Below are 19,047 nucleotides of genomic sequence, written 5' to 3'. Positions count from 1 at the left end.
GGGGCAAAGTAAGGTCAGACAACCTGCAGGTACCTGCTGTGCACATCTCCAAGAAGTCCTCACTCTGCAGCTGTGAGCCTGAGTAGCAATTCCAGAGATAACTGGGGAGGGGGGGGGGCGGGGGCAGGTGTCCTGTTTTACACAATCCTACATTTTTTCTGCTCTTCAGATCTTGCAGTTTGGGTGCAACCAAGCTATTTCCAGCTGAACTGCAAAACAGTCTCAGGAGAGCAGTGTAGGGAGGAGTGGAAAGCAGCAGGAGGAAGGCAGGAGCATGGCTCATCCCTGAGGCAGGGCAAAGGGGCTGCCACGTTTTGGGACAGCAGTTAGCCTGCTTTTTGTATTCCAGGACAAGTGACTAGCTAGCAGGAAAATTTCTGACTCCTCTTTCCCCAGGCTCTGCACTTTGCCAGCTGCTCCTCCCTGCCCTGTTCAGCTTTCCTGGCTAATTCCACTCGCTTTTGCAAACGGCCCGAGCTCGGCGCTGTCCAGAGCCAGCACCTCCAGGCCGGTGGCAGGGACAGCTCATGCAAGACTTCCTGTGGCTTGCATCCTCTGCAGTCCTGCTGACATTTCCTCCCCCGTCTATTCGTGTTCGGCAGTGCATGGACCAGCCACCAGGGGCCAAGTGATGAGCTGTGTTCCAGAACTGCCTCCAGAGCACAGAATCGTTAGGGTTGGAAGGGACCTCAAGAATCATACAGTTCCAACCCCCCTGCCATGGGCAGGGACACCTCACACATCCAGCCTGGCCTTCAAAACCTCCAGGGAGGAGGCTTCTATCACCTCCTGGACAACCTGTACCAGTGTCTCAGCACCCTCATGGGGAAGAATTTCTTCCTAACATTCAATCTAAATCTACCCAATTCTATTTCTAGAACAACCTTAAAAGGCTCTGCATCAAAGCCCAGCAGCAGCAGGCACAGCCACCCAGAGGCTCCCCACAATGCTTCCAAGCTGCTTCTGAAGAACTATTTTGCTGCTTTTTGACATCAACTTCTGTTTCTCAGGGCAGGGAGCACTGAGACTGCAAACCAGCACATCACACAGGGCAATGACTTAGCCACCAGCGGCACAAGCAGCTCCACTCAGTGCAAGACCCAGCATGGGACTGTTGAACCCAGCTCGGCCTTCCCTGGGGTTTCTCAGCAGAGAATTCCAGGGACTGCAGCCCACTCCCACCCCTGAGTGACAGACCAGCCCCCAGCCTGGTCTGAACAGCAGGACAGGCTGCAAAGTGCTCCTGCCAGTGACGAAACCCTGTGCACAAAAAGCTCACTGGAAGCAGGGACTTGCTGGCTCCCAGGCTCCAGGGGACAGATCTTGGCACCTCTAGCTCAACCCCAAACAACACCCTAAATTCCTCACCAGGCATTACAGTGCTCCCCATCCCACCCTCATCTGCAGCTTGGGCACTGCCAACCTCCCTTCCCACACTCCCTGCCTCTCTCCTTGGGTTCATTTTTCAAAAGATGAAGCTGCTTTGAGGTTCCCTTGGGACATCCTGCACACCTCGTACGTTCCTTCAATCCAATAGCTTAGCCAAGCTTCTCCCCATGAGCTGGGACAGCATTCTGCAGCTCCAGCTACATAGCAGCCTTCAGGGTGGCACCACACAAGTATCAGCTGTGGCTGTACAACCAAACCACCTCTGGCTGCTGACTTGAGGAAGCCCCAGGCCCCCTTCTGAGGGAGCACTCAACATGAATGTGATCAGCAGTGGGCACCAGAACAGATGGAAGAAGAGAGCAGCAGCAGCAGCTGGCTCCAGCTCCACACCATTTCATAGCAAAGGGACTAACCAGCTTGTTTGCTCCACTGCTCCACTGCCCCACTTCTTCTCTGGTTTACCTGGCTGTAGTCCCTCCTCCTTATCTCCTGTCTGGAGCATGTAACAGATGGCTGTACGCAGAAGGTCACAGGCAGGCAGGTGCTGGGTGGCTCTGGCACTGCAGAAGGGGCTGAGCCTCCTGTAAAACAATGAGATGTCACCATCTGGCACCTATGCTTGTCACAGATTTGAAAGCCCCACTGCTTGTCTCCTCCTTGCCCTCCACTTGACAGGTAGAGCCTCCCCCTCCCTACTCTTTGTCAATGGTTTGCCTTGTCTTTTGGTGTTCATTTGGTTGCTTTCTTCTCATGAGTGACTCCTTTGAAACTTCCACCAGCTGTGCAGGCCCCAGTTCCTGACAAACCAGTCCCACCCCACTGCCAGGCCAGCAGCTGCCCCCCAAGCCTGTTACCTGCCTTTGGTTTCAGTGCCAGCCCTTCCTCACTCTGGGCTACCACGCTTCATTCAGTAGCTCTGGCATTAGGCAAAAGCTGTAACCACCACCTAACATCAACCCTCAGGAGCTCCACCAATGGCAAATACTCATCTACATCATGAATCCCATAACTGGAGGGGACATGCCAAGGGTTTCTAAACCCAGTGTTTCTAAACCCAAACTACTCCTAGCTGCTGGATCAACCTCTGCAAGGCCCAACAGCACCCTCTAGCCATAGCAGAGCATGATGTGGGGCTCCCTGCCACCCCTTTCTGTCCTGCAAGGCACCCTGCTCTGAGTGTGCAGGCATGGGAAGCCTCTTGGCATGACAACTGCCCCACAGTGTTTGCTAGGAGGAATTCCCCCACAGCAAGGGTGGGATTCCCACCCTATCATGTGCCCTAAAGGCATGGGAAAAAGCTGAGGGGTGCTCCTTCACAGTCTGAGCAGCAGAAACCTTGGACAAAGGGATAGGGTTCATTTCCCAGCTGGTTGGGGAGAGAGTAGGGCAGTCCCTGCCTTGGTGGGGCAGGTGGAGGGTCTTCCACGTGCTCCACAGGCAGACAGACCCCACTCAGCAGCCCCGGGAATGATCCCTTTTGGGGGAAGCTGAAGCCATGGTGCTGCAGGGCCTGAGCCTGTTCCAGGGGGATTGTGAAACTCAAACCCTCCTGCTGCTTGCAAGATGAACATGGCTGAAACCTCCATGGTGCACTTTGCACTCTGACTGTGGTGACCTCATGCTGGCTCCCTCAGCAGTGTCTAAAGTCCAGGGGAGGGGGGGTGCTTCCCTACCTGCCTCCTACACACAGCAGCTCACTCCCACTCCTCCCCAGACCAGGGCTGCGGAGCCTGGAGCCCGACTGCAGCATGTGGCTGCTCCTGCAGGCAGCAGTTCTGTGCCTGACGCTGGGCTTCGGGCGATGCTCCGAGGAGACCAGCCAGGAGAAGAGTGCCCAGGGGGCTGCCCAGGCTGAGTCATCCTACTCAGAGTGGGGCATTGGGACCATCCGGGACAGCTTCGAAACAGTCAACAGCTACTTTGACTCCTTCTTGGAACTGCTTGGGGGAAAAAACGGCGTTTGTCAGTACAGATGTCGATATGGTAAGTGAGCCTCACTCCTGCTGCCCTCTCTCTCCTTGCTCTGTCTTCCTCCCTCTTTTCCTCTCATGTGGAAGCCCACAGCACTCTCCTCCCCCAAGACCACAGCCAGTTCCTGCCCACGATGTGACTGCTGCTATGTTCAGCAGAGAAAAGCCTCTGCAGAGTCACTTCTCTACTACTGCCAGCTCAGAGACACTGAACCCTTGCCTCTCCCTCTCACCAAGAACAGCCTGATCTTGCAGCTGCTGTGCAGAGTGCAAGGGGTTGTGAGGAGAGGACACAGGTCTTACAGGAAAGACATGTAGATAACCAGGCTGCTCAGCAGACCCCAGGAGAGGAGGACCAGGGTAAGCAGGGAGGCTCTGGCAGGGAGGACAAGCAGCCTGTACAGCCTTGACTCAGAAGGGGTTGTTAGCACTGCCAGCAGCCCTAATCTCAGCAGCCTTGGGAGTGTCACTACTCAGCAGTTGTGTGTTGGCCAATAACCTGGGCTGGAGAAGGGGAGATAGCAGGAAGATGAACCACAAGTGCTGTCACCACAAAGGAACCTTTAGTACTCAAGGTGCAATGAGACAGCTGCTGCCTGCCTTGGCCTGTAGTGATTTACCCAAAAAGATGAGTTTGGTTTGTCCTGGGGGCAGGACAAAGGGGGTGACATCTCTGGGAGACCAGGACAGGAGGAGTGCAGGCAGGGCAGGGGACCCAGCACGTGGAGGTGTAGCAGGGCAGCTCTCTATGGAGCAGGGCTGTGGGGCACTGGCCAGGGGGAGGCACAGACCATCAGCAAGGTACTGCTAAAACAACCCATTTGGGAACAGCCCTCTCCCCAGCCTCCTTACAATTGTCCCCACAGAGTAACTTCCCTCTATCACCTCAGCCTGCCCATCCACACCTGCCCTTTCTTCCCCACTTCATCCCACGGCCCCCAGTGACCATCTGGACAGGATGGCTGTGAGCACAGAGGCAATGTCAACTCCTCTCCTTCCCTAAGCACTGGTTGTCAGACACAGACTCGAGGCTTTGGAGAGACCCCTCCAACTCAGCTTCAGTCCACAAGCATCCCATTTCTTCCAGAATGTGGGCTTCATGCTGTGCCTAACCAGCCTGCACAGGGCTGTCTGGAATGCCACCCAGGAGGGAAGCACCTCCCAGACCAGCCGTGAGCGTGCTGGGAGAAAGATGCTGCAGTGCTGGGACCTGAGCTCCCTGTCAGGGTGAGGGCAGATAGGCCACCCTTAGCCAAAGGGGACACAAGGAAGGTTTAAGAGTTGTTGGGTTTGTTTTTAACTACTGTGCACATATCTGCCCTCCTGCTCCTAACAGCTCTGCTCCTCAGGCCCCATGCTAACAGCAAAGAGAGAGCATCAAGCCACACACCTCAGCCCCATGGACCTGTAGGGAGACCTAAATGTCTCAGCCCATGACTTCAGTCCATAGGGGCCTTGGTTGCTCAGCCTGGGCCCACAGGACTCCCCAGCTAGGGTAGCCTCTCTGCAGCAGCTCAGGAGGGCCACAGATGCTCCAGGGGGCCCACTGGTGACAGGAGGAGGCCCCCACAACACACAGGATGAGGCCATTTGCCTATGAGGCAGCCTGTCCCCAGGCCCATGGTGTGGCAGCCCCACACCATGTGTGACAACCTCCTTTTGGGTCCACACCACGATCCAAGTTCAGAGCAGAAAGGGACTTGCCCTTCTTAATGTAGTGACTGAAAACCCTGGTAGTGAACATAACATGGCTAGGACTGCAGCCTGCCTGAGGCAAGGTTTGGGAAGGCTGACACAAGCTCATCTCAGGGAGTCTCAGGACTCACCAAGTCCTGAAGGAATTACTGTGCACTCTTAGGCACATCCCGAGGCTGGAGCTCTCCTTGTCCTGGTCCCCATCCTCTGGGCAGGGGAAAGCATCTCCATGGAGAGGTGCAAACCCTGCCTGCTCCCTGGGAGCATCCTGCTACTTACTGGGGAAAGCTTGTACCTGGAAAAGAAAACAAACAAGCACATTATGAGCTCTGTTTTTGTCCTCTGCTGAACAACTCATCAATCACTGGCTGAAGGAGCAAACTACTGAAACTCTGGCTCCTGTGCCTCCAAGGGTATTCCTGGACCCTTCCTAGCACAGACACTGCAAAGTGGAGGGGATGCAGGGACAACCCCAAACTACTAGGACCCAGAGGGAAAAGTACAAAGCATCTTTACCATCTTTCTGCTGAATCAGGGCCTGATTGCTTTTTCCCCAGGCACAAAGCAAAAATAATGCTTTCTACTGTCTTTCAATTCAGCCAAGAGACACCAATAGTAGCTTATTTTGCTACAGTAAAGGTCAGGACTCACCTGTGATTGCCACATCCATCTTCAGCTGAGCACACAGCACTTGGCTGTCCTGGCTGTAAGGCTCTCCTCTTGATTCCTCAGGAGGCAGCAAGGTCTGAAAACAAACAACTTGATGGATGACTCCCTTAAATCAGGACACAAGGGAAACTCTAGCACTTGCTGGCAAATATCCCCTTACAAAATCTCTCTGGAGCATCTTGGGGCAAACAGCTTGAACTGGGAATAAATCTCCTGATAGCTTCCTCCAGCTCCCTGGCCAGGCAGAGCTTCAGTGCTTTACCTCACATCCTGAGGACCTTAAGATGAGGAGGCACAGCCAGGCTGTGGGAAAAGAGCCTTCAAAGCCAGGCTCTCCAAGCAGTAGTAAAAGGCTGTGGTAAGTATGGGTAGTGTCTGCTCAAAGCCTGCTTTGCCCAGGGCAGAGGAATAACAATGGACCACTCGAAACAGCAGAGCCCCCGGAGAGCATCTATTCACCCAGACATCCATTCCCTTCCCCCTGCCAGCAGTGCCAGTACTGCAGTGCCTCAGACCTCCTGCACCACCAGCAGCTCTTCTAGCCAGCTGGCTGGTTTCCAGTCTCTTGGCACAGCTACAACAGCCTGGAGAGATTCAAATGCATCAGGGAAATTCACTCCCCATTAGGAACTCAACTTCTAAGGCCAGGCCACCAAGGCAGTGCCCTGAAGTAGACCAAGAAGAGGCTTTCTCAGCAAGGCTCACATCAATGCTGCTCTTCAATGTGCTGCTGGGCAGGTCCCTGCCGTGCTTGCAGCTGCCTTCTGGTATCTCTCCCCAGCAAAGCAAACAGACAGACCACAACATGCCCCTGGTGAAGCACAGCTAGCAAAGCAGGCAGTGTGACCCACCAAGTCCTGTCCCCCATCTCAGATGTGCCTGTAAGAATGAGAAAGCAGTAGAAGATAACAAGAGCCCTGAGTCGATGCTCAGGCAGTCAAGGACACCTCTTATTTCTGCTGTGCTTTGGGGTTCCTGTCAGCTAGGAAACAAGATGTGGGAGAGAGGTTAGCTGTGGTGTCTTGGACTTTACCTAGCTGAGAAAGAGTTCACAAAGGGGCACTTTATGAATGATTAAGCTTTGTTTTTTCAGAGGGGGAGGAAGGTTTCCTACAAGGGCTCCTCTTGAAGGCAGTTCAGTGTTTTGATGATCACCACAATTCTCATGTGAGGATTGTTTTTTCCACCCCTCAGGACAGCTTTCTAATCACAGAGTGACAGAAAGTCAGAGGTTGGAAGGCATCTCCAGAGATCATGCAGTCCAACTCCCCTGCCAAAGCAGGATCACTTGGGGTAGTCCACATAGGAATGCATCCAGGAGGGTTTTGAAAGTCTGCAGAGAAGGAGACTCCACAGCCTCTCTGGGCAGCCTGTTCCAGTGCTCTGTCACCCTCACTGTAAAGAAGTTTCTCCTCATGTTGAGGTGAAGCCTTCTGTGTTCTACTTGTATCTATTGGTCCTTGACTTGTCACTGTGCACCACCCAAAAGAGCCTGGCCCCCTCCACTTGACCCCCACCCCTCAGCTATTGATAGACATTGATCAGATCCCCTCTCAGACTTCTCTTCTCCAGACTAAACAGCCCCAGGGCTCTCAGTCTCTCTTCATAGGGGAGGTGCTGAAGTCCCCTAAGACATTATGGAAGCTGCAACTTCAGCTTAAGGGAAGGTTTTCTCTGGAAACCATCTCTCATCTCCCTACCTCCAAACAAGCCTTGCCACCTTATCCCATTAATTGACAATGTGCTGCAGGAACACAATTTATAGCCAATGCTACAAGCAAGCCATGAAAATTTGATCTCATACTGCAAAATCAGTCTTGGATTTTGAGCTTGCCTCTGCCTCCTAACTCGGTTCAGGACCATTTGAATTCTGAGCCCCAATTTTCATCCCTTTCAAAATGAGCAAGGAGGCAGTGAATTGCACCAAGACCTGGGTGCAGTCCTCATCTCATGATGCTGCTGAAGAGCCTTAGGTGATAGATTCAGCCCACACACAGATGTAACTGCTTCTCTTAACAGCATAACCACCAAACAGTGCAATGTGCAAGCTGTTGTCAGCTCAACAGGCTTGAGCCTTGTTTTGGTGCAAAGATAATCCCCACAACAGTGGAGTGCTGCAGCCAACTGATTTGTGCTCTTTGTCTACTACTCAACTCAGCTCTATCTGCTCAAAATTCTGCTTCCTGCACTTTCCTGCAGAAAATTACACCTGGAGCACAAAGCAGATCTGATCTATTCAAAAGGTGAGGGAGGTTCTTCTCTCCCTCATATTTACTCTAGTGAGGCCACATATGGAAGACTGGGTCTAGTTCTTGGCTCCCCAGTTCAAGAGAGACAGGGAACAACTGGAGAGAGTCCAGTGGAGGCTACAAGGATGCTGAAGGGACTGGAGAGTCTTTGTGAGGAGGAAAGGCTGAGAGACCTGAGGCTGTTTAGGCTGGAGAAGAGCAGACCCAGAGGGGATCTGATTAACAGATAAAGGGGGGAAGGGGGGCAAGAAGATGGAGCCAACTCTTTTCAGCAGTGCCCAGTGACAGGACAAGGGACAACAGGCACAAACTGGAACCCAGGAAATTTCATCTGAAAAGGAGGAAAGAATTCTTTACTGTGAGAGTGCCAGAGCCCTGATTGTGGAGTTGCCTTCTCTGGAGATATTCCAAACCCAACTGAACATTGTGACCCTGGGCAGCCTGCCGTGGGTGACCCTGCTTTAGCAGGGGGATTGAACTGGATGATCTCCAGAAGTCCTTTCTAACCCCTACCATGCTGGGATTCTGTGAAAAGGGGCCAAAAGGGTACAAACACAATAGTAACTGCTGTCCTGAGAGAGACCTTCCCACACAAAGCCATCAGCTGGTGGTAACATCAGCTAGAGAGCTTTATCTTGGCCTGCAGACCACTAAATCCTTGGTGCACACTGCCTTTCTGCATGGTAGGAGAAATCTGGCCATTATTGGCATCTCACAGGTGGGCAGGATTTCAGTTTGTTGTTCATTTGTTGCAAATCTGTTGTTTGGACAAAACCACTCTGGCAATTTTTCATTGCCAGAGAAGGTGCTGGGAAGATTCCTACCTAAGATCTCTAGCAGCATTTCACTTTGAGGCCTTCTCAAGAACAAGCACAGAGTTATGGCTGTATGAACTACTGGTATTTTAGGTACTTTGACAGAAAGAGAGAGGGGAGTTTCTTAATTCCAGTGCTGACAAGAAGAAAAGAGTGGGAATGGAGTTCAGAAGAACCCAACCCTGCCTGAAGGGTGAAATGAGATCTATTTTCTGCTGCTATAAATTCTCTGGCAGTGCTCAGGGAAGCAGAAGCTTAGAGGTGATGGACTTCCAGAGGGCTCAGCTCAGAGATGTTTTTGTTGGAGCATTCACAGAGCTGACAAAGTTTTCCCAAGCAGGGTTCAAATGTCTTGTTTTAACACCTCACTCTGCTTTTGAGATCTCCTTTTTATAAACCCAGCTGGGACAGAAAGAGAACAAGCACTGAACACACATCAAGGAACAGTCCAGAAAATCCTGACTCCTGGAGCAGTGGTCTCCAGAGCTTCTCCAGGGAACAATCCTCTCCCATAAACAAGCTCCTTGCACAGTGGGGTCAAGGCACTGAAGCAGCCTGGTGGCTTGACCTCCCCCAACAGGAGGTGTTAGGTTAGATGGAGACGGGGGCTGAGGCAGGAGTAAGAGAAAGACAGTGAGACAGGTCGGGGAATAGACAAGATCTCCTTTCATAGAATTGTTTTGGTTGGAAGAGTCCTTTAAGATTATCCAGTCCAACCATTAACTCAGCACTGCCAGGTCACCTCTAAACCATGTCCCTCAGCACCACATCTACACAGCATTTCAATCCCTGAAGGGAAGGGGACTCCACCACTGCCCTAGGCAGCCTGGTCCAGGGCTTGAAAACCTTCTCAGGAAAGAAATTTCCCCTTGTGTCCAACCTAAACCTCCCCTGCTGCAGGTTGAGGCTGTTTGCTCTTGTCCTATCATTGGTTACATGGGAGAAGAGACCAACCCCCACCTGGCTCCAATCTGCGTTCAGGGAGCTACAGAGGGCAAAGAAGGTCTCCTCCCAGTCTCCTTTACTCCAGACTAAACAACCCCAGTTCCATCAGCCACCCTTCACAAGACAGCTGCTCTAAACCCTTCACCAGCTTTGCTACCCTTCTCTGGACACACGGACAATTTTCACCCCAACCCTACCTAGGCACCCACCCCTCACACCCAGACCCTCTGTCAGCCATACAGAAAGCCCCAGGATGGGCTGGCAGGCAGACAGGAGGGCTTGCACACCCTCAAAGCAAAGCAAACAGATTCAATCACTGCCGAAGCTACTCAGCACATTGCCCACTGGGATCTTTCTACACTGGGTAAATGATTCACAGGGCAAATCCTTGCTCCTCTATGCATATTAAGAAGCAAACCAAGGGAGAGCAGAGATAAAGGAATAAAAACTATTAGCAAAACATGGCAGTGCTACATGTAGAAAATGGACCAAGATGACCTCCTGCTCAGAGCAAGATGAGGAATGAAAGGTCTAGCACAGTTTTGTGGAAACCCACAGCATACCAAAACTCCAAGAATGAACTGAGGATGGGAAGAAAGCCCTTTGCTAAGCTAGTAGTTTCATGGAGGAGTTAAACCCCCAGTTGGTTAGAGCTCTCAAAAAGCCTGTGAAAAAGTTAAGAGGTGTGGGAAGTGTGAGGCACTAGCTCCAGCAAGAATCAGAATATTAGAGGTTGGAAAGGACCTCCAGAGATCATTGAGCCCAAGCCCTCTGCCAAAGCAGGATCATCTGCAAACCCCCACACTGCAAAGAGGGACTTGCTCATTTGTAAGGACTAGGGAGAGTCCTAGGCATAGAGACTGGACTCAGCCCAGCTTACACATTTGAGAGGCACTGGAGACACTGTTCACACACAACACAGTGCTCCAGTAGCCAAGCCAGAGGAGGTGCCAGCTAGGCTGAGAGAAGGGTCAATGTCCTACAGCCAGCTCTAGTACCTGTCCTTCCCTCCTTGCATCTCCTGGAGGAGATGGAAATGTTTGGGGATGCAGACCAAAGGGGAGCTGCCTGTCATTCTTTGCTTTTTGGTGCTACTCCTGGGAGGATTTGCTTTCCTAACATTCTTCCTTTCTTCCTCAGGGAAGGCTCCAATGCCGCGACCTCACTACAAACCCCAAGAACCCAACGGCTGTAGCTCCAATTTTCTGGGGCTCAAGGTACCTGGAAGTGTATGTACTGTCACCTCCACCACTGCCAGCTGACCCAAGCCTCTCATCACAGCAGGAAAAACTAATGTTGTTATAGAATCACAGACTTGTTGTGCTTGGAAAAGCCCTTTAAGGTCATCCAGCCTAACCATTTTCTAACACTACCAAGTCTGGTGCTAAACCATGTCCCTCAGCACATCTCTTTTTAACACCTCCAGGGATGGGGATTCAACCACCTCCCTGGGGAGCCTGTTCCAGTGTTTGAGAACCTTTTCAGGGAAGAAGTTTCTTCTAGTATCCAACCTAAACCTCCCCTGGTGCAACTCAAGGCCACTTCCCCTCATCCTATCATGTCTAACTAGGGAGATCAACGCCTGCCTCACTACAACGTCCTTTCAAGGAGTTGTCAGGAGTGAGAATGTCTCCCTTCAGCCTGCATTTCAGCCAGGAAACACTCTTGCCGTCTGAAAAGGGGATTTTAAAGTAGCTGTCATACAGGAAGCAACTTCAAGATAAGCTGAAAATAGGAAAAAATGAGAAAAGTAGAAAAACTTCGCCAAACCAAAGAAAAATTTGACGAGGGAGGACCAAACCACATTTTCTGCATGCAAAGTATTTGCCCAGCTGGACACCTTTGTTGGTGGCTGGCCCCCAGTTTGCCTGTGGCCTCTTCTGAAGGCCAGAGTCACCAAAGGAAGCATTCCCAGTGCAGGAAGAAAGCAGCAGGTAACCCTCTCACTGCAAGTATAGTGCCACACTCACAACTGCTGTCTGGAAGGACCTTGATCCCATCCATGCCTGTCCCATCTGACCAAAGCCCTTTCCAGCCATTTTCCCTCCCATACTGGAGAGGGGAAAGGCTTAGGCTGCCCTAAGCAGCCACTATGTGATGGTTCCTCTTGGCAGCTGAAGCCAGAGCTCTGAAAAAGGGCAGAAATCTCACTTGTATGGTGTCACAGGACAAACTGTCTGCCTTGGACTGCCACAAGCTATGGCTGCATGCCTGTGGCAAGCAAGGCAGCACATCAGTCTGAGCACTGCCTAGTTCACTGTCAGTCAGGGAGGCATGAAGGTCTCAACTGCTGGTGGCAGTGAAACAGAAGAACAACAACCAAAGGGGGTACCTGGCCAAGAAGGGCACCAGGACAGAGAAATGTATTTTTATCAAGGTCCTGAACAATCTGGAGCAGAAGACTGAGAGGGGATCTAATAAATAGATAAAAATATAAATATATAAATAATTTAATATTAATAATTTTTTATATTTAATAGATATTTTTATATAATAAAGATATTGAAATATATATTAAAATATATATTTTAAAAATATAAATATCTGAGGGCTGGGTGTCAAGAAGGAAGGGACAGCCTCTGCTCACTTTCACCCTGTGATAGGACAAAGGGCAATGGATGGAAACAGCAGGACAGGAAGTTGCACTTCAACATGAGGAGGAGCTTCTTCACTGTGAGGGTCACAGAGCACTGGAACAGGCCCCCCAGGGAGGTTGTGGAGTCTCCTTCTCTGGAGACTTTCCAGACCTTTCTGGATGCATTCCTCTGCGACCTGCACTAGATTCTGTGGTCCTGCTCTGGCAGAGGTTTGGACTCAAAGACCTCCAGAGGTCTCTTCTAACCCCTAACATCCTGTGATCCCCTGCCCTTGGGACAGGACAGGGAACACATTTAGTGCTGGGCCAGCTCAGTGACAATGTGCAAACAGCAATGCTTGAAGCCATTCTCCACACCTGGCCTTTTCTCCCCGCCCATGCCTTTTACTTCTGCCGAGCTTTGAATCAGCCTAAGGGCTTTAAAGCTGCACCACTCATTATTTTAAAGACAATTAATGAAATTGTATTGGAAACCACGAGGAAAAGCACTCCCGGGGGCACTAAAAGCAGGAATTCCCATTTAGCTCATGCATTACTGCTGCCCATGAGGTCTGTAGCAATTAGTCAGGTCCTTGTTCTGAAACCCCCTCTCCTTTACAGTCCATTTTTCATGTTAGATGACTCCCTTAAACCATTTCAATGCAATTTCAAACCCTGTGGGCATTTCTGTGGGGCCTCCTCCTTAGGCAGATGGTGGAGACACAATTCATCTCCTGCATATTACATGAGCAAGGCCAAAAAGAGGAAGAATTTATAACAAGCTAATGAGTCCAGTCTCTCCAGAAGACAGGCCTTCTGCCCCATCCTCCCCATCATGGTTATTAGCTACACTTGCTGTTTACCACCAAGCAAGAAGAACCCCCTGCCCAAGCTGTATTTTCTTGGCTGGACAAGGGCACCCCTGAGAAATGAGGCACTTGCAACGCTTTTATAGCAGATGGATTAGGCCAAGAAGCAGGACTTGGCAAGGTTGTGGGAAAAGCAGAAAAGTGAAAAGGGGCTTTTGCCACTGCTGGCAAGGACAGGAAGCCCTCCAATGAGCTTTGACAAATTAGAACTAGAGAAAGGTTTTGGAGGAAGTGTTTTCCACCTTTCTACCAGAGGCAGACAGAGGAGAGAGAGGGGAATGTGGTCTACACTGCATTTCTTTAGCTGGTGAGGGAGGGCCATGTCTTCCCTCCTGCTGCCCCAGCTATCAGGGGTAGCTTCTGGAAAAGGAGGCAGCTGGGCTCTGCAACACCTCAACCCAGTGGCAGCTGTTTGAGTCCCAGGCCAGGAGGCAGCCAAGGGACACTGCTTTTCTCTCTTTCCCCAGCTAGATTTGGGCATCCCTGCCATGACCAAGTGCTGCAACCAGCTGGACATCTGTTACGACACCTGCGGGGCCAACAAGTACCGCTGCGATGCCAAGTTCCGCTGGTGCCTCCACTCCATCTGCTCCGACCTCAAGCGCAGCCTGGGGTTTGTCTCCAAGGTGGAAGGTAGGCCTCCAGGCTGGCAGCCCCTGAGGGGGGAACAAACCGTGGCAGGGAGGGCAGGGTGTGGGCAGGGAGCCCTCTCCTTGCCCAGAGAAGTAACACTCTGCAGTTGGGAGCAGCACATCCCTCCAAGAGCTTGTCATAGATGGGTCAGAGAGCAGTGAGAATGCAGACCTGCCCCCTCCACCTGCCCCCTGCACTTCTGTCCCCAGACCAGAGACCTACAACGATTTACATTTGCAAAACATTACAAAGCACTTGTGGAAGTGAAAAACAAACACAAACAACGCAACCCCCCCTAGAGAAGCAGTTCCTTCAACCCTTGGATATCCTCCCTGAGAGTTCAAACACCTTGTCAGGGGAACAAAAAGCCTTCCAGGGCCAGTAAGCCACACACTGAAACCTCTACATGGCCAAGGGCCAACAAACCAGGAAAGCCAAGGACAGAAGCTCTCTAGGATCTGGCTCACAGATAAGAGATGACTGGCACCAGGGACACAGCAGGATGTGGGGAGGTCTGGATTGCTCAGAAGCCCCATGCTAACAAAGTTCTAGTGATGTGTTAGCAGCTCAAGAGTCACCCTGGTTTTGCTTAATTTGCTTAATTTCCAAATCCTCAGCCTGCAATTTTGAGAAAAGCTTCTTGGTAAAGGCTGCTTTTACAATCATAGAATTGGGCTGCTTGGTAGAGACCTTTTAGATAAAATCCAACCATCCACCCAGCACTGCTGAGATACCACCACATCTGCACAACTTTGAAACTCCTCCTGGGATGGGGGCTCCACCACCCTGGACAGCCTGGTCCAGGGCTTGACAACTCCTTCAGGGAAGAAATTTCTCCTCATGTCCAGCCTAAACCTCCCCTGGTGCTACTTGAGGCTGTTTCCTCTTGTCCTGTCATTTGTTACATGTGAGAAGAGACCAACACCCACCTAGCTCCAACTCCCTTTCAGTAGAGTAATAAAGTCTTCCCCCTCAGCCTCCTTTTCTCCAGACTAAACAACCCCAGTTCCTCCTCAGCTGCTCCTCAGAAGACATGTTCACTTTGTGAAGGCTACACATGTGACAGCCCAAGCCAGCCTCTTAATCCTCTGTGCTAACACAAAGCACCTCTGCTTTGTGTGAGGAGGGGAAAGGATCTACCTTGCTATTTCCAGAAGTCAGCCATGGCAGGAAATCTTCTCCCAGACTGCTCTTCCTGAAGCCACTTCAGAGCATCCCCATCCCCTCCAAGGCTGGTATCCATCTCTTGCAGATGGGCTGAGTGGCAGTAACACAGAACAGGCAGAGATAAGACCTTCCCATCAGTTGGTGACACTGAAACAGTTAAAGATACTTACAGCAGCTCTGATCTGAAAAACTGGCAGAGCCCTTGAGAAAGGCCAGTTCCCAAAGCCTAACAAAACTGGTGGTGCTGCTGAGTTTCTCACAGCTAACCATAGCCAGCCCCCTGGGCTTCATCCCTGCTGCCCCTGCCCCACTGCAAGGCAGAGTTAAACAAGTATTTGTTTTCCAGCCTGATTAGGACACATGTACAAATCTGCCTGACACTGGTTCTAGTGCAGGTGGCTTTCTACCTCATCACAGATAAATGTTTGGAAAGACTTGTCCAGGTCAGCAAGGGAACACAGAGATGTGGACTGATACACAAGTGCTACAGGTCAAGCACAGCCAATCTTTCACGGTCACCCTTATCTGCAGGTCTTTGTGAAGCCAGCCTCTTCCTATCTCTTCAGATTTTCTCCTGCCAAGTTTTTAGATCCCTCCTTTTTCTCTTCTGCCTGCAGCAGTGAAGCAGACTGATAGATCTTAGGAAGTTAAGGTGGAACAGAACCCACACTCCTTGGCGGAGCCAAGCCACCTCTGCCTATAGTGAAGTAGGACTAGATTCCTCCAGCATCTCTGTCCTGGTTGTTGCAGAAGGCACAGGTAGCTGCTAACACACAGGAAACTCTGAGTCACCCTCTGGTCCCCAGGCTCTGCCTCCCTTGCCCTGCCTTCTACACCTGCCACTCCCTGTCCTCATGGCTGCTCTGAACAGCTCCTGTCAGCAGCACAGAAGGAAAAGGTATCCTGGGCTGCACCAGGAGGGGTGTGCCCAGCTTTATAAGACCTCACCTTGAATACTGTGTCCAGGTCTGGGGTCCCCAGCATAAGCAGGATGCAGAGCTGCTGGAGCTAGTCCAGAGGAGGGCCACAAGGATGATCCAAAGGCAGGAACACCTCAACTACAAAGACAAGATGAGGGCTGTTCAGCCTGGAGAAGAGAAGGCTCTGGGGGACCTTAGAGCTGCCTTCCAATACCAGAAAGGAACTTACAGGAAGGCTGGAGAGGGACTTTTCATAAGGGTGTCTAGTGACAGGACAAGAGGGAATGGTTTTAAGTTGAGGGAGAGCAGGCATAGACTGGATCTTAGGAAGTTCTTCAGTACAAGGGTGGTGAGACTCTGGAGCAGGCTGCTCAGAGAGGTTGTGGTTACCTCCCCTCCCTGGAGGTGCTTAAGGCCAGATTGGATAAAGCCTTGGGGAACCAAGTCTAGTTGAGAGGCATCCCTGCCACGGCAGAGGGGTTGGAGTAGATGATCTCTAAGGTCCCTTCCAACCTAAGCCATTCTATGATTCTGTCACATAGTCCTCCTCCACCACCATCCCAGCTCTTAACTGGGATCCTTTCCACTGAGTCACCAGGAGCTCAGAGAAAGCAGGCAGGGAAGAGCAGCTGCACTCTCCTCATGTGGCTGCAGCAGTGCCAGTTATCCAAAGCCTTGGCTCTCCCCCTGACTCACCAAAGCCTTTCCAACACCCACCAACTGAGCAGGCTCTGGAGCAGCAGGAGGTGCTCAGAGAGGCCAAGATTTGGCTTTCCCAAATCTATTATGCATGCAGCAATCAATGTTAGTGCCAGTGAGTAAACCCTAAAAGAGCTGTTACTAACCTGTTTATTTATCAACAAGAACTTTTAGGCTTCTTATTTGGGATGACAAACAGCTGACAGTCAGGAAGGCTGTATGAACAGCTCTGCTGCTGCTGCAATAGTAGGATTGTTCATGCTGGCTGGAAGCTGGCACCAGAGCTCCCCAAAAGCAGTGAAAGTGGGTTAGCAGGGGCTGTAGGCAAAACTGAGGGGACAAGGAGCCAGGAAAGACACTGCTGTGGAGGTCTTCCGAGAAATCTGCTTGGCAAACAGTGCTCTTTGGAGTGCCCTTAGTGAGGAGAAAAGCCTGAGAGAGGCAAGAAGGGGCTAGGAGAAAAGAAGTTGGTGCCAGACTGGTGCCACCCAAGAGAGCAAAGAGCCTCCAGGAGGAGGAACTGGGAAACTACAGACCTGTCAGCCTGACCTCAGTGCCAGGCAAGGTTATGGAACAGGTCATCTTGAGTGAAATCAAAGAGAACCTCTGGGATGGTCAAGGGATCAGGCCCAGCCAGCATGGATTCAGGAGGGGCAGGTCCTGCCTGACCAACCTGATCTGCTTTTATGATCAGGTTACTGCCTAGTGAATGCAGGCAGGCTGTGGGTGTAGTCTACCTGGACTTCAGCAAAGCCTTTGACACTGTCTGCCACAAGAAGCTCCTGGCAAAGCTGGCAGCTCATGGCTTGGACAGATTCACTCTGAAATGGGTCAAGAACTGGCTGAAGGGCCGGGCCCAGAGAGTGGTGGTGAATGGTGCCACATCCAGTTGGTGGCCAGTCACTAGTGGTGTCCCCCAGGGATCAGTGCTGGGCCCCATCCTGTTCAATATCTTTATTGATGATCTGGCTGAGGGGATTGAGTCCATCATCAGTAAGTTTGCAGATGACACCAAGTTAGGAGCAGGTGTTGATCTGTTGGAGGGTAGGAGGGCCCTGCAGAGGGATCTGGACAGGCTGGATGGGTGGGCAGAGGCCAATGGGATGAGATTTAACAAAGCTAAGTGCAGGGTTCTACACTTTGGCCACAACAACCCCAAGGAGAACTACAGGCTGGGGACAGAGTGGCTGGAGAACAGCCAGACAGAAAAGGACCTGGGGGTGCTGGTTGATAGGAGGCTGAACATGAGCCAGCAGTGTGCCCAGGAGAGCCAATGGCATCCTGGCCTGGATCAGGAATAGTGTAGCCAGCAAGACAAGGGAGGTTGTTCTCCCCCTGTACTCAGCACTGGTCAGGTGCTTGACACACCTTGAGTACTGGCATCCAGTTCTGGGCTCCTCAATTCAAGAGAGATGTTGAGGGACTGGAACGTGTCCAGAGAAGGGCAACAAAGCTGGTGAGGGGCCTGGAACACAAACCCTATGAGGAGAGGCTGAGGGAGCTGGGGGTGTTTAGCCTGGAGAAGGGGAGGCTCAGGGGAGACCTCATTGCTGTCTACGACTACCTGAAGGGTGGTTGTATTCTGTTGGGGGTTGGTCTCTTCTCCCAGACAACCAGCAGCAGAACAAGAGGACACAGTCTCAAGTTGTGCCAGGGGAGGTATAGGCTGGATGTTAGGAGGAAGTTCTTCACAGAGAGAGAGATTGGCCATTGGAATGTGCTGCCCGGGAAGGTGGTGGAGTCACTGTCCCTGAAGATGTTCAAGAAAAGCCTGGATGAGGCACTTAGTGCCATGGTCTAGTTGATTAGATAGGGCTGGGTGATAGGTTGGAGTGGATGATCTTGATCTCTTCCAACCTGGTTGATTCTATCATTCTACCCTTCAGATACTGAAATATAACTATAAGGTCTCCCCAAAGCCTTCCTTTCTCCATGCTTAACAATCACAACTCTCTCAGCCTGTCCTTGTAGGAGAGGTTCTCCAGCCCTCTGATAATCTTGGTAGCCCTCCTCTGGACTCGCTCCAGCAGGTCCATGTCCTTCTTGTGTTGGGGGCTCCACAACTCCAGGTGAAGTCTCACTAGAGCAGAGTGGCAGAATCACCTCTCTCAGCCTGCTGGCCATGCTGCTTTTGATGCAGCCCTGGATGCCACTGGTCTTTTGGGCTGCAGGTGCACATTGCTGGCTCATGTCCAAGTTCTCATCCACCAGCAGCCCCAAGCCCTGGTATACCACCACAGCTGAGTGCAGGGCTCAAGCTAAGGGAGCTTCCACCTCAGCCCTCAGCTGTGCCTGTTGCTCACCTACCACCATGATCTCTTCCTTCCTGGCAGCCTGCGAATCCATGGCAGACACGGTGTTCAACGCTGTCTGGACCCTGGGCTGCCGGCCCTTCATGAACAGCCAGAGGAGTGCCTGCATCTGCAGCGAGGAAGAGCGAGATGAGCTGTGA

At 51.6% G+C, this 19,047-nt stretch overlaps 1 protein-coding gene across 1 annotated transcript; it reads left to right on the top strand.

Annotated features, from left to right (window-relative positions):
* The first annotated feature begins 3,137 nt into the window (after positions 1-3,137).
* On the top strand, positions 3,138-19,047 carry PLA2G12B (phospholipase A2 group XIIB). Its single transcript, XM_054382473.1, has 4 exons — positions 3,138-3,372; positions 10,873-10,961; positions 13,644-13,809; positions 18,929-19,047. The coding sequence occupies exons 1-4, from the start codon at positions 3,138-3,140 to the stop codon at positions 19,045-19,047; spliced, it is 609 nt and encodes a 202-aa protein (XP_054238448.1).

Source organism: Indicator indicator, chromosome 7, assembly GCF_027791375.1.
Source record: "Indicator indicator isolate 239-I01 chromosome 7, UM_Iind_1.1, whole genome shotgun sequence".
NCBI lineage: Eukaryota > Metazoa > Chordata > Aves > Piciformes > Indicatoridae > Indicator > Indicator indicator.
Note: the sequence above shows the minus strand (reverse complement) of the source record. Positions and strands in the feature narration are given on the sequence as shown.